The 25,501-nt window shown below is 37.5% G+C and overlaps 6 protein-coding genes across 7 annotated transcripts; 4 read left to right on the forward strand and 2 right to left on the reverse strand.

Moving 5' to 3' along the window:
- Positions 1-190: 190 nt before the first annotated feature.
- On the forward strand, positions 191-5,238 carry LOC103438450 (protein RETICULATA-RELATED 4, chloroplastic-like). The gene is made up of 8 exons (XM_008376993.3): positions 191-1,036; positions 1,606-1,674; positions 2,562-2,693; positions 2,783-2,836; positions 2,923-2,967; positions 3,879-4,018; positions 4,822-4,947; positions 5,037-5,238. Exons 1-8 carry the CDS (start codon positions 485-487, stop codon positions 5,083-5,085), a joined length of 1,167 nt encoding a protein of 388 aa, XP_008375215.2. The 5' UTR covers positions 191-484; the 3' UTR covers positions 5,086-5,238.
- A 2,016-nt stretch (positions 5,239-7,254) lies between these two features.
- Positions 7,255-10,571, forward strand: LOC103438452 (uncharacterized). 2 transcript variants are annotated; one of them, XM_070824339.1, is made up of 8 exons: positions 7,255-7,578; positions 8,342-8,455; positions 8,560-8,628; positions 8,752-8,771; positions 8,859-8,911; positions 9,046-9,076; positions 9,169-9,253; positions 10,034-10,571. In XM_070824339.1, exons 1-8 carry the CDS (start codon positions 7,395-7,397, stop codon positions 10,243-10,245), a joined length of 768 nt encoding a protein of 255 aa, XP_070680440.1. In that variant the 5' UTR covers positions 7,255-7,394; the 3' UTR covers positions 10,246-10,571. The 2 variants fall into 2 exon arrangements, with proteins under 2 accessions (XP_070680440.1, XP_008375217.3); XM_008376995.4 differs by having other exon boundaries at positions 9,172-9,253.
- A 1,566-nt stretch (positions 10,572-12,137) lies between these two features.
- On the forward strand, positions 12,138-15,809 carry LOC103409941 (agamous-like MADS-box protein AGL15). Its single transcript, XM_008348723.4, has 8 exons — positions 12,138-12,607; positions 13,398-13,473; positions 13,795-13,865; positions 13,950-14,049; positions 14,187-14,228; positions 14,744-14,785; positions 14,897-15,072; positions 15,413-15,809. The coding sequence occupies exons 1-8, from the start codon at positions 12,426-12,428 to the stop codon at positions 15,498-15,500; spliced, it is 777 nt and encodes a 258-aa protein (XP_008346945.2). The 5' UTR covers positions 12,138-12,425; the 3' UTR covers positions 15,501-15,809.
- A 508-nt stretch (positions 15,810-16,317) lies between these two features.
- Positions 16,318-17,280, reverse strand: LOC108173666 (protein BPS1, chloroplastic-like). The gene has a single exon (XM_029104761.1). The coding sequence runs from the start codon at positions 17,278-17,280 to the stop codon at positions 16,318-16,320; it is 963 nt and encodes a 320-aa protein (XP_028960594.1).
- A 4,351-nt stretch (positions 17,281-21,631) lies between these two features.
- Positions 21,632-22,063, forward strand: LOC139197504 (uncharacterized). Its single transcript, XM_070825072.1, has one exon. It carries the CDS (start codon positions 21,632-21,634, stop codon positions 22,061-22,063), a length of 432 nt encoding a protein of 143 aa, XP_070681173.1.
- A 138-nt stretch (positions 22,064-22,201) lies between these two features.
- LOC108170460 (protein BPS1, chloroplastic-like) lies at positions 22,202-23,149 on the reverse strand. Its single transcript, XM_017325423.1, has one exon. The coding sequence runs from the start codon at positions 23,147-23,149 to the stop codon at positions 22,202-22,204; it is 948 nt and encodes a 315-aa protein (XP_017180912.1).
- Positions 23,150-25,501: the final 2,352 nt, after the last annotated feature.

Below are 25,501 nucleotides of genomic sequence, written 5' to 3' on the forward strand. Positions count from 1 at the left end.
ATCATTGCTACAATTGGGTTAAAGTTGAGGGACCATTGATTTAATTAGGTTAAAGTTGAGGAATCATTTCTCCAGTTGAATTAAAGTTAAGGGACCAATGGTGATAAATTTTTAGTTTAGAGACCATAGCTGAATTTGATGAGTTGAAGAACCAATGGTAATGAATTCGTTGTTTCAATAATTTTTAATTGAGGAATCGTTGTTTCAATAATTTTTAATTGAGGAATCGTTGTTTTAATTGAGTATGATCATTTCTACAATTTCCTGGTAAATAAAGAAAGAAAGAAAGAAGCAGGAAGAAGACCAAGACCCAGTCGGATTGACCATCTACTCCTCCAGACTTCCTCCTCCAACCAAAATCCCACCAACCCATTTTTCCTGAACAATCTTTCTTTCTGGTTCTCCCATTCTCTCTCTACTTCTTCAAAGAGGAGAGAGAGAAAGAGAGAGAGGGAGATACTGAAAGTAAAGCAACCAACCAACAATGGCGGCAGTCACCACCATCTCCAACTTCGCCACCTTTCACTCTCAGTTTCTCCCTTCACCAACCAACCCCCACCATTTCTCTTTATCCCCAAAAAACTTCACTCTCACCATCGTCGCCCGCACTAACATCACCGCAACTCCCTCCGTCCAACTCACCGCCTCTCGCTTCACCCGATCCCACCTCGCCTCCGCCGCATACGGCGGTGAACCCCCCGCAGGAGGAGGCGGAGACGGCGGAAGCGGAGGTTATGATAACAATGACAGTGATGGGAGTGGTGATGGTGATGAGGACCGGGATCGGAACAAGGCGGAGGCCCTGGCGGCAATGGCGGAGGCGGGGAGGTCGTCGGAGAGTCTGCCGAAGGACTTAGCGGCGGCCATAAAGGCCGGGCGGGTGCCGGGCTTGATTGTGAAGAGGTTCTTTGAGCTGGAGAAGTCGGCGGTGTTCAGATGGTTGCTTGGGTTTGATGGGTTCAAGGAGCGGTTGCTTGCGGACGACTTGTTCTTGACCAAAGTTGGCATCGAGTGCGGCGTTGGAATATTCACTAAGGTCTCTGCTTTTCATTTACTCTCTTCTTTTTATTTAGGTACAAACTTTCTAAGGCTCGTTATGAAGAGCCTTTTAAAGTGACTCAAAACGTTTTTTATGAGATTGTTTTTGGAACTAATTCCGATGAAATTCGATGAACAATTTTGCTAAGTGTGGCAGCGGTCTTCGTAATAGAAATTTGATGATCAATTTGCATGTGATTATTCTTGTTGACGCTAAAAATATAACGGTCAAATTTCTTAAATTTTTTAGAGGAAGAAATAATGACCGTAGTGTGGCATCAACCGTTCTTATTTGGCGCCTCAACATGAGAGCAACTTACATGGAATGAGTTTACCGTCACATGGCATTCCGCCCAATAATACATTGCCATGTGGAGAAAAACTTGCACATGACGATGGATTGTTGGACAAGGGATGCCACGTGCACCTGTTCCATGTAAGTCCTTCGCCGCCAACAGAGTTGGCGTCCCTATTATGCATTGGATATCCTTGACTTTTGAATTGAAGTACCATTTGAAGTATCCCTTAGTATGGATGTAAGCTCTTTACATGTTGCTCATTTTTCAGACTGCTGCAGAATTGGAGCGACGCCGAGAAAATTTTACCAAAGAGCTGGATTTTGTTTTTGCTGATGTGGTATGTCTCTTGTATAAATAAGAGATTTGATTTCATTGTGCTATATAATGGAAAGCTATCATCTCAAATCAAAGTAATTTCCATCTGCTTCATAGATGAGCAGTTTATATAAGTGGTGTATGTTAAATTAGCGCAACAGTGTAATCCTCTGAAACGCTTTGGTGGAATCCGGGATATGACATACGATATAAAGTTAGAAATAAATAAGTTGAACTGGGACATTCTGCCTTTCAGTCAAGCATGGTCTTTATATTGGGTCATGAAATGGAATGGATGCAGAAAACTTTCTTTGTTCGTTTTGTGCTCAATGCGAACTCTTGGTATGCAATTTGTGCGCTTCCAAATACAGAATCATTGAATCATGTTCATGTATTTGGTAATATTTACTCTTCTTTTCTATTTTCTTCTTGACCTTTTGCTTTTTCAATCAATAGGTTTAGCGTTTCTTAGTTGGCCTTTACCTGGTAACTGTGCTCAAGGGTTTTCCATGGAATTATCAACTTTGTTTTATGAAGTTGAGTTGGAAAATGCAGAGATGACTTATTATTTCATTTGCGGTTTTTAGTTGGACCTGGTAAAATGTTCTTCGTTTGCATTATCTGATTGTTTGACTACTTGACTACACTTTCAGAAGGTTTATTTATCTCAAGGGAAAGAGTTTTCGATTTTTAGTCATAAGTTGTAATATATGTCAAGCTATGAGTTGCTTATAGTGGAAAAGCTCTGCAGCGATCCTTCAACTTTCTAGCAGAAGTCTTTTGGTTACCAATTTCAATCTATTTGTTCTTTCTTCTTTTTCTGGTAGTGTTTCTGTTTTTGGTTTGTTCCACCTTTTGGCAGCCTGACCCTTAAACAGATATTTTTTATCTTTTCCTTTTAAATCTTAGGTGATGGCCATCATAGCTGATTTTATGCTTGTCTGGCTTCCCGCTCCTACTGTTTCGCTTCGACCACCTCTTGCTGTCAGCGCAGGCCGTATTGCTAAGTTCTTCTATGGGTGTCCGGATAATGCTTTCCAGGTTCTTGCTTGTTTCATTACTTTTGGCTTTTTCAAGTTGCCACTGTATCATGAGTATAACATCATGGGAGGCATCAATCTTGTCTGCAGGTAGCTTTGTCTGGAACATCTTACTCACTCTTACAGAGAATAGGTGCAATAGTGGTATGTGATATTGTGTTCTGTGATCCAAAATTATTCAGTCTTTACGTTCATGGTCATTGGAGTTTATAGTATTTTGATTGTTTCAGAGAAATGGAGCTAAACTATTTGCAGTTGGGACTGGTGCATCTCTGGTAAGTGAAACACCTTACATGTTTCAAAATGCCTTAGCTTTAGCTTTTCTGAGAATTATCTGTAACATCTACGCAATGTAAAACATTGTGGCTCTCCTCTCCTTTTTCCATTTTATCATGAACTTTTCGTGTGACATTACAAGACCTCAAAGCTGGGCAAAACTTCCCATAAGTTACTTGATATTTGTTCTATCTTGTTTGAAACAATGGAATTTTCAGCTATCACCAAATACTTTTTATACTTTTTTAAGCCCCTGTAGTTATTAGCATCATGCTATGCAGGAAAAACTACATCAGCTTTTGTTCGGCATGTAAGCTAACTCTACTAGCATTTTGTACTAAACATGCCGGTTACTTATGCAGTATATGTCTATCAAAATTTTCTTTCTTTACCACTGGTTGTTTGAACTTTGCTCGTCTAAAGTTAAATCTAATTAGGACTCGGTTGTGGCAAACTTAAATTAAGCCATTGGTAGAACTCCAGTGAGTTTAACATTGTATCAAACTCCATTGAGTTTAATGTTGTATCAACATCCAAGAATGGTAAAGATGCAAATTCTTTTTCTCCAAATAATTTACAAAGGCACAAGCTTCTTCGACGGTCCAACCACTCGTATAAATTTATTCGCCATTCTGAGGGTCTAGTGTGCTTTATTGTTATTGAAAGTTACTTTCATTTTTTCAATTTCTGTCTGCAATATTATACGCATTCGGAGAAAGAGATGGTAGTTTTTGGTACATTACGAGATTGTTTTGGTCCTATGTTATAGTTTTCATTGCAGAATGTACATATGAAGTCTTCTTCGAATTTTATTTCTCTTCTCTTATTCCACTTTGTTATATAGTTGAAATTGTTAGTAGCCGTTTGGTGTCATACGATGGATAACAATTTTTAATAAAAATTGTTTCAGGTTGGTACGGGTGTGACAAATGCATTGATTAATGCACGAAAAGCTCTCGATAAATCCTTTGCTGGTGAAGCTGAGGATGTTCCCATATTATCAACTAGTGTAGCCTATGGAGTTTATATGGCAGTTTCTAGCAATCTAAGGTACAAGGGCTATTTTCAGATTGAAGTTTTCTAGTTATCATTTTTACTCTAACCTTCACGAACTGTTAGCATAGGCCATTAACAAAAAAATTTAGATTGAATGTGCGTAAAGAAGCTTGAGACTGTGAATAGTAACTGTCATTTCATGGAGAATTGGATATGTCCAACAACAACAACAACAACAACAAAGCCTTTTCCCACTAAGTGGGGTCGGCTATATGAATCCTAGAACGCTATTGCGCTCGGTTCTGTGTCACTTCTTCCGTTAGATCCAAGTACTCATAAGTCTTTTCTTAGAGTCTCTTCCAAAGCCTTCCTAGGTCTTCCTAGAATCGGATCTGTTCCAAAAATAAAAAATAAAAAATAAAACCATTTGTGGCGTTTCTAGGTAGGACTATGCCTTTTTGGTTATCATGAAGCCTTTTATATAGTCTCCAAGAACATGGTGACGGAAGAAACCGTTCATAAAATTCTTTCAACAGCAATTTTGTGAAAGGACACATGCTATAAATATGTCTTAAAAAGAAAAGCTGAGCAGCTTTGACTCCTCAACTCGCATCTTGAAGATGCACGTTTATGTTTGTGTCTGAATATGGTTAGTAATGTGTTTGAAGAATTCTGGAAATTCATCGCAGCTTAATTATTCCAACAATGTATACAAGCTCTGCAGCAAACTAAGGACCTGCGTAGTACATTACAGTTGGGATAGATGGACGGATGACACCTTGAAGCAAGAAATCTTTTTGCTTACCATTTATTTAGCTTTACTTACCAAATTTTATGTTTTTCGATTTCTTTCAAAGGTACCAAGTTCTCGCGGGAGTAATTGAACAGCGACTTCTGGAACCCTTGCTGCACCAACACAAGCTTATACTGAGTGCAATTTGCTTTGCTGTTCGAACTGGCAACACGTTCTTGGGTTCCTTGATGTATGACCTGAGTTCTCCTTGAATGTCATTATATTCGTTCGTTGTGTATCCGTCTTCAAATTCTCATAATTTTTTGTATTGTGCAACAGGTGGGTCGATTATGCACGTTGGATTGGAATTCAAAAGATCCGAGAGTAGAGCGTACGGTAGATTACTAAAGTTACATGATTGTTTGTGTGGATATTGATTTCATTTCTGTTCTCACTGTTAGACAAACGAAACAATCCTTTCGCTGAAAGGCAGTGAACGAAACAATTCACAACATGTATAAAAAAGTATCTTTCTTTGGCAGGCCAGGGTACAAGTAATCTTTTGCTCACATTTAGTCCTTTTTGCACCACCGTCGCCACCGCACTAGTGCTGGCATTGAGTCCTTTTTAAACTCTCGCACGATGTCAGCGCCAGTGCGGGAGACTCGATGGTACTATCCATACATCGTTTATATTATTGATTCTACCGATGTTTCAAATGCAAAAAGAAGCCAACTGTGTATTTCCTTCTATCTAACAAAGCAGTACAGGTTGGTAGGAAGAACCTGCTGCCAAACAAGTTGTCATACGCCTCAAATATGATAACTTTCGACACCATTAGCTGCTCATGCACATAGCTTTTAAGAACTGAATCAAACAATAACACTGTGAGGGAATGGCTAATGAGCGTGGGTGCAAGAAGAAAAATTGAAAATTTACCAGAGAAGCCAAAGAGATACAAGGGACGTTGGCGACCGCGGAGCTGGCGGCGTCAAGCTCGTCATGTGAGCTGCAGCAGACCACCATGGGAAACCCCGGACGCCGACCTGCCACGCCCAGTAGGTCCATCAACGTCTCCTGCCGAATTAAATTTCCACAACTTTTAACTTCAATTAGTCAAAAAACTCCATTGTTACGCAGATGGGTGCGGAGAAATTTACCATCTTGAACTGGTATCTGTCGACGGCGAGGTAGAAGTGGTAGTTGCATCCACCTTCATGGAGGAGGTTGTCGGAGAGTCTACCGAAGCACTTGGCAGCGCCAAAAGATCACACGCGATTTTTATAGAACGGTGAACAACTGTTTTTATGGTAATCATGCAATGTCACATGAAGTGAAAAATAAAAAGATAAACCATTGTATTTTTATGTTAATCATGCAATGTCACGTAAAGTAAAAAATACATACGGGCGTTGTATTGTTAACATAAGACACCACAATGAGGGTATTATCTTTCAACAACAGTGAGGTGGCTTGAGTGACAACACAACTCAACATAAGAGTCCTACTCTTCCTGTGGAGAACAAAATTCAATAATGCAGTAAGTCAAAGACCCAAAACAATGCAATGACATGGCAGCACAAAAAGAATAAACTTGGGTTACCCTTGACCATGTTAGTGGATCATTTAATATCGACAAGTACATTGATGTTATATTATCGCCACGTAGTTACTTATATAATTAATGTTATCGATACTTTAATTATATAGTTGTCAATATCGTAATAATATATAATTGCCAATTAAAGTCCTTAAAAGGGCTACTTTCTTTTTAGTTCAGTGGTAAGTATCACTGAATGATCAAAAAAATTAACGGTTAGATCTTGTATAATAGATCTTTGCAACAATTAAATCATGTGTAAAACTAAGTATCACCAACTATCTACCATTGTAACCAGTCTCAAAAGAGTGCTACTAGACCTACCCTAGTATCTTATTTCCACACCCACATTATAATCCCACCCAATACAAAGAGTTAAAAACTTGAAATGTTATCTTCTCATCAACTGTTATTTCTAAAATAATCTTTATATTGAAAATCTTTATATTTTTATTTTTATTGAATAAAACAAAATCTATAAAGACACGATTCAATCGATCAAGATGCACAACGAGGATTGCATCTATACAATACATTTTACACAATTCCCAGCGTCTTCTCCATCCTCCAGCACGCCACCCGCCCCGAAAACACCATGTTCCACTTCATATGCGCCTCCCACAACAATTGGTATGTGGATTGTGGATAGACAAGCTTTTATCCTAGTTTTCAAGGCTGTTTGCTGGTACTGACAACAAAAACAAACATATCAAATTAAAATGCCCAAAGGTATTGAGGACTTTATTTTTTGAAGATTTAGAGAGGTGGGTTGTTCTAGAAGATGGAGAAGAACGAACCTATCAACCTAGAGAGCAGAGGTTTTTCTTTTCTTTAGTCTTAGATGTCATTTTACAAGAGAGTAAATTTGATATCAAAATTTTTATTAAAAGATGGGTGAAAAATAAGACAGTACGGTGAGTTTATCACCATTCTCTCAAAAAGTGATAGAATTGGTGGTCATTTGGGCCAAAATGTCCTAAGTGGTGGGCTTTTGTGCTCTCTCTCACTAGTTTCATTTCGTTTCGCCGACTGTTCAACAACCGAACTCTAATCAAATCCACCGAAATATCAGAGCAGCAGCGCGGCAGCGAAAGGAGATGTTGAGGGACGAGTCGACCTGCAATACCTACAACTATGGCGACGCCCTCTACTGGGACGCCCGCTACGTCCAAGAAGGTGGCGCCTTCGACTGGTACCAGCGCTACTCTTCTCTCCGCCCTTTCGTCCGCCACTTCATCCCCACCTCCTCTCCTGTTCTCATGGTCGGCTGCGGCAATGCCGGTACTCTTTTGCCACCCACCCATTTCCCTCATTCTCTTTTTATTCCCTTTCCCTTTTGTTTTCTATATGTGTATATATATATATAGCTCCCTTCCGACTCTCTGCTTTAATTGCTCTGTTTGATTGCTGAGAAACTCAGAGGAAAGTACAGAAAAGATAATTTTTTGACGTGGGAATTTGGGTCATTGGGTGATCTTTGTGCTTGTATTATTTGAATGAGACTTTTGTTAGAGTATTGGTTCCCGAAATTCAGTTGTTCCGATCATTCCCGTTCCATTCTAGCTATTTTTTTGGTAATTTTGAGCTGGGTTTTTGTAATTATTGCTATTCTGTGTTTGGTTGAACATTGTGCTACTCAAATTTGACCCCTTTTATTGCTGGGGATTTTGGCATGAGTATGAATTCCCCAAATTAAGGTTCTGTTTTGTGTTTTCCTTCTGTTGTGGTTGATACATATATGAATTGCCACGGCGGATGCATTCTTTGTAGGCCCTAGAATGAAAAAAGAAGTTGCGAAGTATCGTTTTATTTCCCACTAATTAGAAAATTTGATGTTGAAAGTAATAATGTACCTGATGCAATTCGGGTCCCTAAACTTGGCATTGTCCTTGCCATCCATAGGAGAAAGATTTTTGATGCAACAATCATGCGGTGTCCAGCAAAAGGAACCTGACATCTGTAATTTCGTTGGTTTAAGATACTTTATATGGTTCTGTGTACTTGTTGATTAAGATAATGATGGAAAAAATGTTCTCTGTCCCAGTTATGTCCGAGGACATGGTCAAGGATGGATATGAAGACATAATGAACATTGACATTTCGTCAGTGGCTATCAACATGATGAAAAGAAAATATGAGCACATACCTCAGCTGAAATGTATCCTTTTGGAAATTTACTTCTTTAAAATCTCTAGTACAAATTTAAATTTTCCTTTGTAACGATTGGGGACACTAGGCATGGTTCCTATATGAATCTTATAGACATGCAAATGGATGTCAGAGATATGAGTTTCTTTCCAGATGAATCATTTGATGGTGTCATTGATAAAGGTAAGAATCTATTTCTCCGTGTTACTCATTTTAGAAATATACAATATTGTATACTAATTTTCTGTCTTGTCTTGATAAACCTTGTTTGCTTTCATCACTTTTTGCACCTGTGGTCTGTCAAAGGAACTCTTGATTCACTAATGGTACGATGCATGTTCTTATGTTCTAATTACTCCTGCTACTCATTACTGGGCACACTCTGATTTTCTCATTTGTGCTTATGTTTTTAGTGTGGCAACGATGCTCCAATTAGTGCTGCTCAAATGCTCGGGGAAGTGAGCAGGTTTTAGACTTTAAAACTCAATTTACAGCTGCAATTTCTTATACCAGTTCACAATTTCTCTCTCCATTCTAAAGTAATTCAATATCATTTAGTTCTATATTCCTTCACTAATATGGTTGTTATTTTGCTTGTAGGCTTCTTAAACCCGGAGGGATCTATATGTTGGTAAATGTGCAACCTTAAATTGGGTTACATTTTTCAATGCTCTTTCTTTAGTTAAAAGCTCAAAATGTATCTGTTCTTACAATGCTGTATAGCAGATAACCTATGGTGATCCTACAGTAAGAATGCCTCATTTGAGCCGGCCAGTGTACAACTGGAAAGTCCGTTTGTATGTTATACGTAAGTTTACTGTCCTTTCATAATAGTTCATATTTTTCTTGCTGTTCAAATATCTGCAGTTTTCTTCATTCAATTAGCTCTCCAGAAGATTTTGCTTCCATGTTATTAAATTCTGTTTAATATTGCTAGAGATTTTTGGTTAAATTGCATTTTTCATTTCTTTTCGATGCCAAATGTTCTCATTTTTTTAGTGAGTTTAAGTCAATTTTAACACATGGTGAACATCCGTTCAAGTATAATGGTACAAGATTTTTGTTGTCCCACATCTAAAGTGGTGTCAGTTAAGAAAATATCTAATTTCCTTCACCAGCTTGAGAAGTTAGTAGCTATTCACAATCTACGAGTTAATATGATTGACAAAGCGAAAATGGGAGCTAGCGATGACCTCCAAAATTGTCATTTAGGAGTTTAAGATCTTTGGATTCCATGTGCAGGTTGTATTATTCAACTTGTTTTTGGTTTTTGTTTTCCGTTAATTGGTATTTGGGTTATTGGTTAGGAAGTTCAGTCCAGATTGTCCAAGCATCAGATACTTGTTGCTTATGCATAGCGTACATGCAAGCTGACTATTTTTCAACTATCGCAAACTACGTTGTACCCACCTTTTCCTGGGATCTTTCTTAGATAGTCATAAGCAGTCAACAGAGATGATAGTTCTATGAATTTGTTTCTTCCTGTTTTCTAGCCCATATACATTCAGTTTTTGTTAGTTCAGTGTTTACGATTCCTGATAGAGGTGTCTTATCTAGATTTTGTATCCTTTTGGCTATTGTTTCACAGCCAGACCAGGATTCCAAACGCCTGAAGGCTGTGGTTCGTCAACAAAGTCAGATTTGGAACCTGTTCCTATCACTGAGAAGGGCTTACTTCCGGCTGATTTTGTTTTGGAAGATCCAGATTGTCACTTCATATATGTGTGTAAAAAGGACGATGCGGAGCTAAGTAATCCACCAACTGATGGATTGAGTCGATTGACAGTTGATGGCTTATAGTAATTACTTGCAGTGCAGTGAAACACCGATGAAGGTACCTCGTGCCCTGTATACTAGCATTCAAATGCTTATCGTCGTCATTTGTATGATTAATTGTTGTACCACCTGCTAATTGTGATCGTGGTTGGGGTGTCTGTAAGAGAGAGGATTTTGTTCAATGTATCTGCCTAGATCTTTGGCATGAAAATCTAAAACAAATAACTCAATGAAACAAAAGCCTCCATGGACACATTGGTTGGCCCCATCCTTTGATTTATTGTATTGTATCAGTCAACACTGAAGTAGCTACCATGAACAATTACAAAATAAATCGTGATATTAGTTTATTTTTTGGAACATTTGTACTTAGTTTCCTCAATTGCGTGATGACTGTTTATCGTATGCAGTGTTTAAAATATTGATACTGGTAGAAATATTGAAATGTAAATTTATGAAAATATCGATGAGTATATCGATATCAGTTGCCTTCAATGGAAATTATAGAAATTTGCAATGAGTCAAGTTCTTCCAAAAAGAGCACTTGGGAGAGCTTCTCGAAGAAGCATTTGACAAGTGTTTCTCAATAAGTGCCTCCAATACCCATAAACACTTTTAACGCTTTTTGACAAACATAGTTAGAAACGTTTTTAACTGTTAGAAAAAAAAGTATCCTTTTTTCTAGAAGCAATGCTAAACACGCTCTACCTCAACCCTTATAAAGTTTATCTTAAGGGCATTTACCCAATTACCCTCATACCAGAAGTTATTGTGTTTGATTCTCTTTTAATATTGCTTGATAGTCCCCATCACAACCAATAAACCTAGGCTGAATAATCATTTCACCTCAACAAAAGTTGTACACAATTATATTTTGTAGCTAAAAAATCATTTGATTCAGGGAAAAGATCTTTTGCAAGCCAAATTAGTAATGAGACCCTTCCCAATTTAACCATTACAGAAAAGAAGAGAAGTTCTTTTACAAAAACAGAAAAAGTGCTTTTACAAACAAACTTGGCAACTCCCAATTCTCTAAAATTGGAAGTAATTCAAAAGTGCTTTTTCAAACAAACTAGACAATTCCCATATGCTCCAAATTTGGAAGTTGCTTTACTAAATGTATCACTTGGATAGTTGCAATGTAACCAAAAACTTCTTAATGTGGTAAATAGAGATTCCCAAAGTGGGCTCCACAACACAAATGTGGCAAATTGGATAGCAAGGGCATTAGAGGGGCATATACTCTCTCCCTCCCAAAACAGAAAAAAATACACACAAAACAAAATGCCCCTCTCTCTAATTTTGGCAGAGGATTTACTATTTCTAGCACTAAATATTAAACTACCATGTTTATGGCACACATATAGATAATACGATAATTCACACTAAATTTATTTAAATTATAGTGAGAGAAGAGTTTGGACTGAAGACATAGTGTTAAACAAATTAACTGCATCTGTCACGGCAATTCAAGACTTACATAATGAAAGGGATCCTCTCTGGATCCCTTCCTCTTAATCCATCAAGTCTGGGGATTCGGACCGTTGAAATTTGATCAAACGGCTAAAATTATTATAACTTTTAAAGTGGACCCCTATTTGTAGCCGTTAGATCAAATTTCAACGACCCGAATCCCCGGACTTGATAGATTAGGAGGAAGGGATCTGAAGCGCTTTCCGTTTTGAAACGGCCAAGTGGGACCCGTAAGCAAGACCGACAAAACAGTTTCCAACTCGAAATACAATAAATAATAGGTAAAAAATGGTTAGGAAGTAAAAGTGGGATCCAGAATGCCAAATGTGGGAAAGCAGAGTCATGCAACCACTCTCTAAATAGTAAACAGAGCCATGCAAACTTGCCGTTTCCAAGCTTTCGCCATTTGGGGTATAAACGCTTTCTTTCTATTTCTCTCTCACACCAACACACACACGCCCCTTTATCTTCTCCCCAATCTAATTTTGGCAACGCCCCCTTCCCCCTTCATCCCCACCCTCTCTCTCTCCCAAAGAACCAAACCCTCAGAACAACGCCTCCTAGAGAGAGAGAGCACACAACTCTTTTGGACTTTTAGTTTTAGAGAGATAAATTTTTTAATGGTATTCAAGTTTTTCTGCTAAAGTTGGTGCCTTTTCTGGGTTTTTGAGCATTTGGGTTTTTTTAATATATTTTTTGTTGGAGGGGTTATTGAGAATTTGGGAGAAATAATGGGAAGGGGGAAGATTGAGATCAAGAGGATTGAGAATGCAAATAGCAGACAAGTCACATTCTCAAAGAGACGTTCTGGGTTGCTCAAAAAAGCTCAGGAATTGGCTATTCTCTGTGATGCTGAGGTTGCTGTTATTATCTTCTCCAATACTGGAAGGCTTTTTGAGTTTTCCAATGCTGGGTATGTCTCTGAATTTTTTACCTTTTTACTCTTTAAATTCTGGGTACAAAGTTTTCATTTTTTTTCTACTTCTGAATTTTTTGGTTTCATGCATGTGTTTCTGATCATGTTTCTCTGATGTGTTTTACTTTTTTTGGATAAAGATTTTGTCTTTGAATATGAATTTATCTGGGGTTTTGGTTTTTCCATTTTTACTGTTGATTTTTTTTTCTCTTCATTTTTTATTGTTTTTATTTTATTTCAGGGACCAGTGGATGCTTCTGTTCCCCTTTTCCCTTTTTCTTATTTGGGTTTGTGTGAATGTCTGGGATGGTCATTTTACTTATGAAGTTGGGTTTTCTTTTCTTATATATTCTTCCCTACCCTGTTGCCTACAATCTTATAATTGTTGATCTGGGGGCGATTTCTCCTATGAGCAAATTTTGAATTGGTTGTGCAAATATTTGAATATATATCTTGGTTAACGTTGAGTTTACAAGTATTTTTTGAGACTTTGAGTGAAGTCTGTTCCAACTTTTATGATGTTTGATCAATTGGATCTGCAATGGACCTTGGTAAGCTATTAGTACCGGTGATGATTCTGAACTATCAGAAAGGCTGATTTCAGCTAATAACTCTGGTTAATTTAGTGCTAAATCCGATAGCAGAATCGAAAGAACTTTCACTTCCTTTTGAACTTCTCAAAGTTGAAACTGCCCTGTTTGGTTGTTGCTCCTTTGTGCATCTTCCAAAGTTAGGCAGTGGTTTATTTTTGGGATTTGAATATCCAGATGCTGTTTTCTTTTTGTAGTATGATACGAACTCTTTCAAGATACAACAAGTGTTTAGATTCGTCAGAAGATGCACCAGAAGAAGGCAAGGCAGAGGTATTGTTCTCACAAGTTTATGCACTTGCCACTAGGTGATCTTTTGTGTTGTAGCACTTGAAATTTTAACACGGACAATTTTTTTTTATTTGTTGTCCTATTTTGATTCTTCCTGCGTTAATTTGTATGTCCTCCTGTTGCATGTCAGTCTTATTCGTACAGAACTTTGACAAAGTAAAATATACTTTTGTGCCAATTTTTCCTGTGTTCAAATTTTTTTCGTTTCTCCTATGTAAATTATGCTAACCTCCTTTGGAGCAAGAACCTCACATAACGTTTTCAGAAAGAATTGCAGCAACCATTGTTTTTTCGTGTTCGTAGATTCAGAAGCAAGACTGCAAGGAGCTGGATAATCTAAAGGATGAATATGCAAAGCTACAAAAGAAACAATTGTATGTATTTACTCAATTTTCAGATCTAATAATTTTAGATTTTTGGAGTACTGCGTGTAAGATTATTATTTTCTGATTGTGTAGAAGGCTGTTGGGTAAGGAGTTGACTGATTTGAGCTTGAAAGAATTGCAGCATCTAGAACAGCAATTAAATGAAGGATTATTGACAGTGAAGGAGAGGAAGGTACAAATTATATTTTTCCCTTGTTTCGTTTTTTTCTTTTCTTCGAGGTATTCAGTAGGGATGTCAGATGTAGTTCAGATTAATATCTACTCATTTCTGCAATCTGTAAGGCCTAAATAGATGTTCTAATATTTCAGGAGCAATTACTGACGGAACAACTAGAGCAATCAAGAATACAGGTATGTGGAAGTACCGAAGTAGCACTGAATCTTACTTGAAGTTTAAGATGTAAGCAGTAGCACTAGCATCACTAGCATTGAATAGTAAGTTGAAGTATCAGTTTTCTAAATGAATAATATTCATTCCTGAAAACATATGAGATATGGAATTTCAGTTTCAGTTTACCTAATATATTATTGTTCTAAATAAGCTACTTTTTCTTTGAGTTTTGAACTAAGGATACAAATAATGATTTAAAGCAAAAGACGAATAGAAAGAGGGATAAAAATGATACAAAACACAACGTTCTACTGCAAATTGAAAAGGAGACAGGAGAAGGAAAAAAGTGACTAATCTAGACTGGAAAGTTTTCCATTTATAAATACTTCTGTTGTGGTTTAAAACTTTGGCTTCATGGTAAAAGTTGCACTATGACCTTCGTCGGTATGAATTGCAAAGACTAATGTTGATTAAATTAGTGCCATAAAAAGGGGCAACTCTGGTTTTAACTTGTCATCTATTTTGTTTCCTCCAGGAACAGCGTGCTGTACTTGAGAATGAAATGTTGCGCAGACAGGCGAGTTACATTCTTCTTGCTATATGCAAATTTTGTCAGTTTCACAATACCTGGCCTTTTGAGTGATTTCCTCTTACGCAATGTCTACTTTCGCATATTATTTCTATGTAGGTTGAGGAGCTTCGATGTTTGTTTCCACAAACTGACCGTGCAGTCCAATCGTACTTGGAATATTATCCTGTGGAGAAAACCAAATCCCTTGTAAACCATGGCGTCACAAGTAGTCCTGATTTGGTCAGTAATTTTGCATTTGAGAACGGCGATTCTGACACCACCTTGCAGCTAGGGTACTCTTCTTTCCTTAATAACAAGCTTAACCTTTAAAATATTTCACTGTATTATCTAATATTCGTGCTTGGTATTCTTTCAAAGAGTAGAAACTCATCTGTGATTAGAAGTAATATGCTCAAGTTACATTCTAAACTGAAAGGCCTCAAACAAATACTGGGGATGGTTTGTTGTTAGGATGAGCCAACCGAAATTTACCCTAGCCCTGTTAAGCAAAATATAAATTTAGTTCCTCGTACAGTGTTTTGTTTTACAAATGATTTGAAAGAAGTTTCTCAAGTGAAAATAACATTGTCCTCTTACTCTGTCGGTTTTACTTTTACTTTATCGTTTTGCTAGGCTGCAAAGCAATGCTTATTCTGGGAAGAGGAAAGCTCCAGAAAGAGAAGCCAACTCCAATGACTCAGGGAGCCAATTAGGTCTGTAATTGTTTATGAGGATCTCTTTTCTGTAGAATCAACAGATGCTAGAGATGAGGTTGATACAGTCGAGAGTGTAGCGTAGTACCTTCGTTGAAAGGTCAGTAACTTGTAAAAGAGAGCGTAGAATTGTTAGGCGACCCCCAAACATAGAAGTTCCTTTGTTGGGAAGGTTTGGCTGATGAAGAGGAAAATGTCCTCGTTAGTTTTTTCTAGTTTGTTTTGTATTTTCTTTCAGGTCAGAGAAAAGAAACAAAGGAAAATGTTTATTTGTTTTCGTAATTGCAAGTTTTAGCTCCCCTTTCGTAGCCGGTCAAGATCTTTAGAGCACCTAAGTACTTGTTGAAGTTTCTTAATCTCAGGCTCTCGGCCATTATTTGAAATTGAAAGGTTCAAGTTATGCATCAATGTTATGGAGAATACCAAACCCTTTATCTATCCATAAACAAGGGCATGCGTTTATGTGAAGTTCGAATTGACTGATGTTGAAGAATTAGCAGATGAGTACACCGCTTGAACTCAGAGCGAGCTGATTCTCGCTGAAATGAACCAAAAACAAAGATGGCTTATAAATTTGGTCTACCTAGCATTACTTGTAGTTTTATTGCTCCTTGCTTACAAAATCTCTCTTATCGTCTCACCAAATATCGGGCTAAACTTCATGTTCCGGGTTCTACATTTTCAAAAACAAAATAAATATACTGGTTTGATTATTTGAATGTGAATTTTGACTTCATTTTTACCATATACAAACTCTGATTTACAAACTAAAATCAATAAAAATACAACAATGTTCTGTACACAGTGAATTATACAATTGATCTACTATTTCTTTTGCTGTGGAAGGGCATTGAGCAATTGATTTCTCCCAGCCAAAACCTTGTCAAAGACGGAATCCACCTCCTTTCCCAAACCGTCCACAAACTTCTCAAACACCTCTAGTTTTCTTCTCAATTCCTCAGCTTCTGCTCCGCTGTTCTTTCCAATTCCTATTGCCGCAGCAAGGCCCGTCACTGCATCATTAAGCTCCTTCACCTCCTTCAAACCACCATTTCTCTCCATTATTTCACTCACTCCCGAATTCAACCCCAAAAGCAACGAGTCAACAAACCTTCCACCCGAATTCCTCACCTCCAAGTATGGCTCGGGATTCCCGGCTAAACCAGACATCAAAATCCCACCTAGCCAGAATACCATTCCCTGCATAACCTCCAAAGCTTGATGAATCACTGTTTCCTTGCTAATCAAGCAACTTCCTTTCCCAACCTCTTCATTTCCTTGGAATCTGATTCCGTTGCTCAAACCCTTTGGTTGGAATTGGACTGCCTTCAGATGCTCCAAAGCCGAAGAAGGCGACGATTTCTCCACAAGGCTCAAACCATGAGCCAGGGAAACCTTAGCCTTCCCAAGATTAGACAGAGAAGAACTGACAGAATTGCAAAGCTCCAACAAACTCAAACTGTATTTGAGATACTCATCCACAGAAGCAGCTTCCCATCTGCTCATGGGAAAATCTACTTCCACAACCAGCTTTGCAAAAGCACTTTGGACGACGGTTAGCAGCTCAAAGCACTGTAGAATCCATGGAAATGATGGAATATCTGACCCTGCAGATTTTGATGAACTCAGAGGCAACAACTTTTTCAAGGAGTTTGAAACATGGGTTTGGAAGGCATCCAGAGATGCCGATAAGGCGGGTTCCGACGGTTGGTGGTGGTTGTGGTGGTGGTGGAGGTGATTATCCAGCTTGGAGTAGATTTGGTTAAACTTTTGCACCAAGAGAACCATTGCAAAGTAATGAGGGTTTTGGTATGGAAATTTGGTTTGTGCCTTGTGGTGAGTTTTTGGAAAATGTGGGTTTGTGTGTTATATAAGTTGTGGGGTTTGCGTTGAAAAAGTCCACATGGCGTGTTCGAGTTGGCTGAACAGATGGACACAGAAAAAGAGTTGAAACCAGGTGCGTGTGCCATTAGGCCCGTTACCAATTGAAAATTGTAAAAACCGAGGAGGGACATTGGCGGCGGTCAAATGTTCTTATCTTGTTCGTTTGTACTAATCCTTGAAAGACACGATTTGGAGCAATGCAATTGGATCCACTTGTTGTTGCCTTCAAATGCAAGCTAACATATAGGAAGGATCGAGGATGGAGATTGTCTATTATTTGTCTTGCAAAGTTGAGCATCTAAGTAAGTAATGTTCTTCAATTCCGAGCATGTTTCATATTAGTGATGTTACTCAGTTTAATACGTGAATAACACATATTAAATGATATAGAAGCATATAATGTTGAATCGAAGTGATTGTTACATTTCCCTTTTCACAACATGTGTTCTAATTTATTTCTAATCTTAAGTTTTGAGAATTCAAATAAAATTAAAAGACAGAAACAAAAAACTAATGTAGGAGGAGAAAACGATAATGAAAGCTACTATTGTTACTTGAGAGTAGGAACAATATCACATTAGGATGCTAGTGTCCAACTCAAAACCACTTGTATCATGACATGTAGTGTACCGCCTTGTGTTCAGAGTACACGAAAAAACTCTCCAGATGCAGCACATTGGTTCCTTTATATATGTTTTTATTGGTCGCAGTTGCAGCAGCGGCACATTGGTTTATATATATAGTCGGTAGCTTAAACCGTAATATTACTTGTATTGTTTCACGGCTTTACTATAATAAGATTACTTTCTCAATGTTTTTGCTTTGTTTGTAAAGGTCCTCTCTATTGCTTGCCATCAATTTTTTATTGCCAATTAACTGGTGACTATGAATGTTCATATCAACTAAAAGTTTTAAACGTGTGTGACAATTTACTCGTTTGCATGTTATTATTTACTTTTTATTTTTGTTTAAAGTATGTTTTAAATTTTTGTTATTTAAAAAGTTAAAGAAATTAACAAAAAAAAAAATGGCCCACTGCGAGTTTTGTTTTGGTTTATGCCACCGCAGTACTACAAAGCCTCATTTGTTAATGACGATTGACTTGGACAAAACAAGAAAATTGACATTCATTTCTTCCTTCAAAATACTTTCAATACATGAATATCATATCCAAGTCAATCCTCTCTAACAAACGAGTCCTGAGTGTTTTTTTGAAAGTTTACGTTTGGCTCAATCAGTGTTTAAAATTTCTTCGACATTGTCGATATTTCCATGATAAATAAAAAAAAATCAAAGAAAGACATGAAAATGGGGGTGAAGTCTAAACTTCACCTCATATCGGAGGAACTCTTAAGTTTATGGCTTTTAGGCTAAAATCGACAAATATCGTTAATATTTCTTACACATGTTAAAAAATGGAGACTTTCTTATATTTCGTTCAAACCAATGTTTGACAATCTCTAAAACTTCATTTTAAATTTCTATCATTTCAAATGAAAGCAATATTGATATTCGATATATCTGTCAATATTTTTTTTTTAATTTGTATGTCGAAATTTCCACCGATACAGATATTTTAAACACTGAGTTCAGTTAGATTGGTACTAATAGGAAACGTGGGAAACGGTCAAACTCATAAGTCCTGAGAGAAGTAAAGGGTCATCAGAACTCCCATATGTAGGGAAGGAAGAGTCTGGAACGAAGGAAAGGAAAGACAAATTTTATTCCATACAAAGTAAATACTAAATCCTAAGTCAACGCACGGTGTGGAAAGTGCGTTTACTGATTTCCTATTCTATCCGGATCTCTTTCACCAAAGTTACCAAATCAAGTAATCCGAGCCTTTCAAATTTCATTCAACGGTCTACATTGTAATAATTTTTTGTGGTTGGATGAAATTTGAAAGATCCGGATCACTTAATAAGATAGCATTGAAGGAAGAGATCCGGAGAGAATCTCTTTCCCACTTAAATAGCGTGTAAACATGCTTCTTCCAATTTTTTAAATTACAATTTGCTACCTGTAGTTTATAGAAAAGTAAATTATTTAAACTAAAAGCTCCCATTGTCTGAAACACAAAAGAAAAACAAAACAAAACAAAACAAAAATTTAAGGCTTTTTAGTCAACATGGTTGATATAACTTCTCAATTTGATCTCTCATTATGAAAATAAATTCAAGTGGTCATTGTAAATTATTTTGGTTCTTTCGTGAAAAATCTATCCATATCCTTGTTAAATTGTCGCATGAATGACCACGTAACAACCTTTTTAGGGTTTTGTGAACCAACCCTGCCACGTAACGAGGATATTGGCAGATTTTTCACGGAATAAACAAAATGATTTACTTAGGACTACTTGTATCAGTTTTCATTGTTAAGGAGCAAAGTGAAGGGTTATGACATTTTCATGAATCATTTTGACTAACAGGCCAAAATATAGGAAACTGTTGCAGTCATATTTAGAATATGAATGTGATTGTATAAATCCTAATGTATTTAAGGGTATCTTGGAATATTTCCTTTAGTAGATATTATCATATTAGAGTTGCAATCCTATTATGATAAAGATTTAATCTATCCTACTACTATAAATAAAGGCATAATGGGGTGAAATACAACACACCTCACAATTAAATCTCTCCCTTCTCTCTCTTGCCGCTGGCTTCTCCCTCTCTACTCCCTTAGAATAGTTCAGTCAATTAGACCTACAATACGTTATCTGCACGCTCTTGCCAAAAGCTAAGGAACTGAAGGATCGTAGGAGGAGGCTTTCTGCTACAAATTTCAAAGGCTTTTATTTATTTTCTGCCAATAAAGTACGCTTTTATTTATTCCCCATGATGCATGAACCCCCCTATATTTATATTTTCCTTCATATATATATATATATACACACACACACACACACACGTTTCATGCATTACGCAACTATTATTTTGCTGAGTGGAATTTGTCAGTCAAAGCATACAAATAAATTAGAAGCAATTTAGGGTTTTTTTCACACCCTAGAGGTGTCGAAATAAGAAAAAAATTGGGAAATATGATGCATGGCTACGACTTGCTGCCACTGGCACCACCGCTGACCACCGCAGCTAGTCTGCAGCTTAGCCGTGTGGAGCACGCCGTTAGGATGACGTCGTTGTGATGTCTAGACTATGGCAGCATCCCTTTGGGCTTTGTTGTGCCTACATGGACACCAAGCTTCGCCTTGGTAAGGGTTACCATGGGCCTGCAGCCCCTCCAAGCCCAAAACCAAAACTTTTAAGTTGCTGAGCTTTGTCCTAAGTCCTTGGCCCAAACCTGCAGCAAGCTCGCTTGCAGCAATCCCGTATCGCTTGCTAGGTTTTGTCTAAGTCTCGGCCCCCTTGCCCGCATCTTATGTTGCTGGGCTTAACTTGCCCCAACCCCAAAACCCTGGAGACAGCCTCGGCTGGGCCTCCCTACACCAACCTGCGAGCCTGCTTTAGGCTGGGCTTGCCTCGTGCCTTGTTTTTGGCCCAAACCAGCAACTTTTGCTGCTGGGCTCACCCAGATCACATGACCCAGAGCCTTGTAGCCCTCTCACGACCTAATGGCCTACAGTCGTGCTGCAGGGCTCGTACCCACATCACAGCCAACCTATTTTATGCTGGGCCACGTCACATTTTTCAACCCAATGCTAATTTTTGGCATTCCCGCGTTATAAATCATACCTAAATATTTTTTGGGGTACTTTGGTTTACGCTAATTAATTCTAATTTAATTATCGCTTGGTTTATCACCAACCGAAGCTAATATGACCCGTCTATCATTATTTTGCTTCCACGATCGACCCCGTTTGGTCCCGATATATTGAATTAATTAAAAATGACCAGCAGTTCATTAATCTGATAATTAATTCAAAATTATTGACCTGAAAATCATTTTTGGACATTAAGATTCAATAATTTATTTTTATACTTTGAACCGTTGACATCCTTTCGTTGTCCCAAAGCTCTCACACTTGAGTTCCCGAAGCAACTCAAATCCACTACACTTAAATCAGCATATTGCATTCTATGTTCTTATAGGAACCTCTCCTTTATGAACTAATCGTTCATAAAACTAAATTGAACTTGTAGTTTCATATTTAGTGCCTTTGAAATCCAAAGTTTCATTCAAAACTTACCACATGAAACATGTAGCTTTCATGCTTAAATTAAACCAATACATGTTTATAAAACCCGATGGCTTTCCATATGACTAACCACATTTTTGTACCCTCTGTTTTAGGGACATGTCGAACTTGAACAAACTCGATTTCACTGCTTTGGAAGTATCTGGAAGAAACTACTTGAAGTGGGTTCAAGACATGAAGCTCCATCTCATTGCAAAAGGTATTAGAGCCACCATCGAGGAACCTATCGATGATGAACCCATCAACGAAGCTGAGAAAGCTATTGTTATGATCTTCATTCGAAGACACATCCATGATGCACTGCAGACGGAGTACCTCGCTAAGGAGGATCCACACACCTTCTGGCTTGCTCTGGCCGATCGTTTCGATCACCAAAAAGACATTTACTTTCCTGAAGCAAGATACGAATGGCAGCATTTACGCTTCCAAGACTTTAAGTTCGTGAATGAATACAACTCTGAAGTTTGTAGAATCCGATCACTGCTTAAGTTCTGTAAAGTGGACTTAACAGACGAGGATCTACATTTTTGAAAATGAAATCAACATTGTTTTATCATTTGAAATGTGAATTTTTACTTCATTTTTGCAATATAATAATTCTGTTTTACAAACTAAAATCAATAAAGATACAACAATGTTCTGTACACAGTGAATTATACAATTGATCTTCTATTTCATTTGCTGTGGAAGGCCATTGAGCAATTGATTTCTCCCAGCCAAAACTTTGTCGAAGACGGAATCCACCTCCTTTCCCAAACCGTCCACAGACTTCTCAAACACCTCTAATTTTCTTCTCAATTCCTCGGCTTCTGCTCCGCTGTTCTTTCCAATTCCGATTGCTGCTGCAAGGCCCGTCACTGCATCGTTAAGCTCCTTCACCTCCTTCAATCCACCATTTCTCTCCATTATTTCACTCACTCTCGAATTCAACCCCGAAAGCAACGAGTCAACAAACCTTCCACCCGAATTCCTCACCTCCAAGTATGGCTTGGCATTCCCAGCTAATCCAGACATCAAAATCCCACCTAGCCAGAATACCATTCCCTGCATAACCCCCAAAGCTTGTTGAATCACTGTTTCCTTGCTAATCAAGCAACTTCCTTTCCCAACTTGTTCATTTCCTTGGAATCTGATTCCCTTGCTCAATCCCTTTGGTTGGAATTGGATTGCCTTCAGATGCTCCAAAGCCGAAGAAGGCGACGATTTCTCCACCAGGCTCAAACCATGAGCCAGCGAAACCCTAGCCTTCCCAAGATTAGACAGAGAAGAACTGACAGAATTGCAAAGCTCCAACAAACTCAAACTGTATTTGAGATACTCATCCACAGAAGCGGCTTCCCATCTGCTCATGGGAAAATCTACTTCCACAACCAGCTTTGCAAAAGCACTTTGGACGATGGGTAGGAGCTCAAAGCACTGTAGAATCCATGGAAATGATGGAATCTCTGACCCTGCAGATTTTGATGCACTCAGAGGCAACAACTTTTTCAAGGAGTTTGAAACATGGGTTTGGAAGGCATCCAGAGATGCCGATAAGGTGGGTTCCGACGGGTGGTGGTGGTGGTGATTCTCGAGCTTGGAGTAGATTTGGTTAAACTTTTGCACCAAGAGAACCATTGCAAATTAATAAGGGTTTTGGTATGGAAATTTGGTTTGTGCCTTGTGAGTTTTTGGAAAATGTGGGATTGTGTGTTATATAAGTTGTGGGGTTTTGGGTTAAAAAAGTCCACATGGCGTGTTAGTTTGACTGAACAGATGGACACGGAAAAGAGTTGAAACCAGGTGCGTGCCATTATCCCGTTGCCAATTGAAAATTATAAAAAACTGAGGAGGGACATTGGCGGCGGTCAAATGTTCTTATCTTGTTTGTTTCTACTAATCCTTGAAAGATTTTAAGACACGATTGGAGAACTGCAATTGGATCCACTTGTTGCCTTCAAATGCAAGCTAACATATAGGAAGGATCGAGAAATGGAGATTGTCTATTATTTGTCTTGCAAAGTTAGCATCTAATTAAGTGATATGCTCTTTAATCTGAACACATTTTATATAAGTGATGTTACTTAGTTTGGCACGTGCATAACACATATTAAATGACTTAAAAATGCATATTGTTGGACAGAGTGATCGTTGCATTTTTCTTTCATCAACATGCGTATTTTAATTTATTTCTAATCTTAAATTTTGAGAATCTAAAGAAGTTAAAAGATAGAAACAAAAAAATGTGTAGGAGAAAACGATAATGAAAGCTACTACTGTTACTTGAGAGTAAGAACGATATCCCAATAGAATGTTATCGTACAACTCAAAATCACCTGTATCATGACACATGATGTACCGACTTGTGTTTTGTGTACACGAAAAATTCTCTCCAGATGTAGCAAATTGGTTCCTTTGTATATGTTTTTATTGGTCGCGGTTACTGCAGCAGCACATTGGTTTATTAGTCCTGTAGCTTAAACCATAACGTTACTTTTATTGTTTCACAGCTTTACTATAATAATATTACTTTATCAATGTTTTTGCTTTGTTTGTACAGCTCCTCTCTATTGGTCGCCATCGATTTTTTTATGCCAATTAACTGGCAAACTATGATTGTCCATATAATCTAATCGTTTTAAACACGCGCGACAATTTACTATTTTGCACGTTATTATTTATTTACTTCTTGTTTAAATTATGTTTTTATATTTTTTTTATTTAAAAAGTTAAATAAATAAACAAAAACACTGCCCACTACGAGCTTTGTTTTTATTTATGTCATCGTGGTAGTACAAGGCCTCCCTTGTTAAAGACGATTGGCTTGGACAAAACAAGAAAACTGACGTTCATTTATTCTTTCAAAATGTCTTTAATACAGTGAATATCATATTCAAGTCAATTTCTCTAACAAACAAGTTCTGAGTGTTTTTTTTTGGAAGTTCACGTTTGGCTCAATCAGTGTCTGAAATTTCTTTGATATTATCGATATTTCCATGGTAATATAAAAAAAATCTTAGAAAGATATGGAAATGGAGGGTGAAGTCTAAATTTCATCTCATATCGAAGAAACTCTCAAGTTTATGCTAAAATCAACAGATATCGTAAATATTTCTTACGCACATGTTAAATAACGGAAAAACTTTTATATTTCGTCAAAACCAATGTTTGACAATCCCTAAAATTTCATTTTAAATTTCCATAATTTTTATCGAAAGTAACTTATATCGATATTTGATATATCCGTTGATATTTTTATAAATTTGCATGTAAATATTTTTTCCCATACCGCTATTTTAAACAATAGGCTCAATTTGATTGGTACTAATAGTAGATGTGGGAAACCGTCAAACTCGGAAACAGAGTTATGAGAGGAGTAGAGGATCCTCAGAACTCCCAAATGTAGGGAAGGAAGAAAGAATCTGGAAGTAAGGAAAGGAAAGACAAATTTTGTTCCATACAAAGAAAACACGTACAGACTACAAGCTATGGCTGTACTGAAGCTAAATACTAAAATCCCTAGTCAACACACGTTTTTGTTTTCCATGATGCACCTATTTGCACCCACTGAACACAAAACTGCGTGCGTGGAAACGTGCATTTACCACTTAATTAGTAAACGTGCTTCTTTCAGTTTTTTAAGTTGCAATTTTGCTAACTGTATTTTATAAAGTCAATTGTTTAAACTAAAAGCTCCCATTGCCTTAAACACAAAAAGAAAAGAAAAGAAAATATAAGGCTTTTTAGCTAAAATGATTTTTGAAACTGGGATAACTTCTTATTCTGATTTTTGACAATGAAAATCGACACAAGTCGTTGATGAGTTTGTCCACCGTAAATAAATTTGATTCTTCTGTGAAAATTATGTCAATATCATTGCTAAATTGTCACATGAATGACTAGGTGACCACCCTTTTATGGGTATTCTTGTCAAATCAACCCATCTACTTAATGAAGATATTGACAGATTTTTCACATAAAGAACAAAAT

The sequence above is a fragment of the Malus domestica genome, chromosome 07, assembly GCF_042453785.1.
Source record: "Malus domestica chromosome 07, GDT2T_hap1".
Lineage (NCBI taxonomy): Eukaryota > Viridiplantae > Streptophyta > Magnoliopsida > Rosales > Rosaceae > Malus > Malus domestica.

What these genes read in the sequence shown, in the direction of transcription:
- LOC103438450 (XM_008376993.3), top strand. Translation starts at nt 485, where the DNA reads ATGGCGGCAGTCACCACCATCTCCAACTTCGCCACCTTTCACTCTCAG. An exon ending in GCGTTGGAATATTCACTAAG is followed by an intron (nt 1,037 to 1,605) that starts GTCTCTGCTTTT and finishes CTCATTTTTCAG; the next exon opens with ACTGCTGCAGAATTGGAGCG. An exon ending in GCAGTTTCTAGCAATCTAAG is followed by an intron (nt 4,019 to 4,821) that starts GTACAAGGGCTA and finishes TTTCTTTCAAAG; the next exon opens with GTACCAAGTTCTCGCGGGAG.
- LOC103438452 (XM_070824339.1), top strand. Translation starts at nt 7,395, where the DNA reads ATGTTGAGGGACGAGTCGACCTGCAATACCTACAACTATGGCGACGCC. An exon ending in GCACATACCTCAGCTGAAAT is followed by an intron (nt 8,456 to 8,559) that starts GTATCCTTTTGG and finishes TGAATCTTATAG; the next exon opens with ACATGCAAATGGATGTCAGA. An exon ending in CCGGAGGGATCTATATGTTG is followed by an intron (nt 9,077 to 9,168) that starts GTAAATGTGCAA and finishes AATGCTGTATAG; the next exon opens with CAGATAACCTATGGTGATCC.
- LOC103409941 (XM_008348723.4), top strand. Translation starts at nt 12,426, where the DNA reads ATGGGAAGGGGGAAGATTGAGATCAAGAGGATTGAGAATGCAAATAGC. An exon ending in TAGAGCAATCAAGAATACAG is followed by an intron (nt 14,229 to 14,743) that starts GTATGTGGAAGT and finishes TGTTTCCTCCAG; the next exon opens with GAACAGCGTGCTGTACTTGA. An exon ending in GACACCACCTTGCAGCTAGG is followed by an intron (nt 15,073 to 15,412) that starts GTACTCTTCTTT and finishes TCGTTTTGCTAG; the next exon opens with GCTGCAAAGCAATGCTTATT.
- LOC108173666 (XM_029104761.1), bottom strand. Translation starts at nt 17,280, where the DNA reads ATGGTTCTCTTGGTGCAAAAGTTTAACCAAATCTACTCCAAGCTGGAT.
- LOC139197504 (XM_070825072.1), top strand. Translation starts at nt 21,632, where the DNA reads ATGTCGAACTTGAACAAACTCGATTTCACTGCTTTGGAAGTATCTGGA.
- LOC108170460 (XM_017325423.1), bottom strand. Translation starts at nt 23,149, where the DNA reads ATGGTTCTCTTGGTGCAAAAGTTTAACCAAATCTACTCCAAGCTCGAG.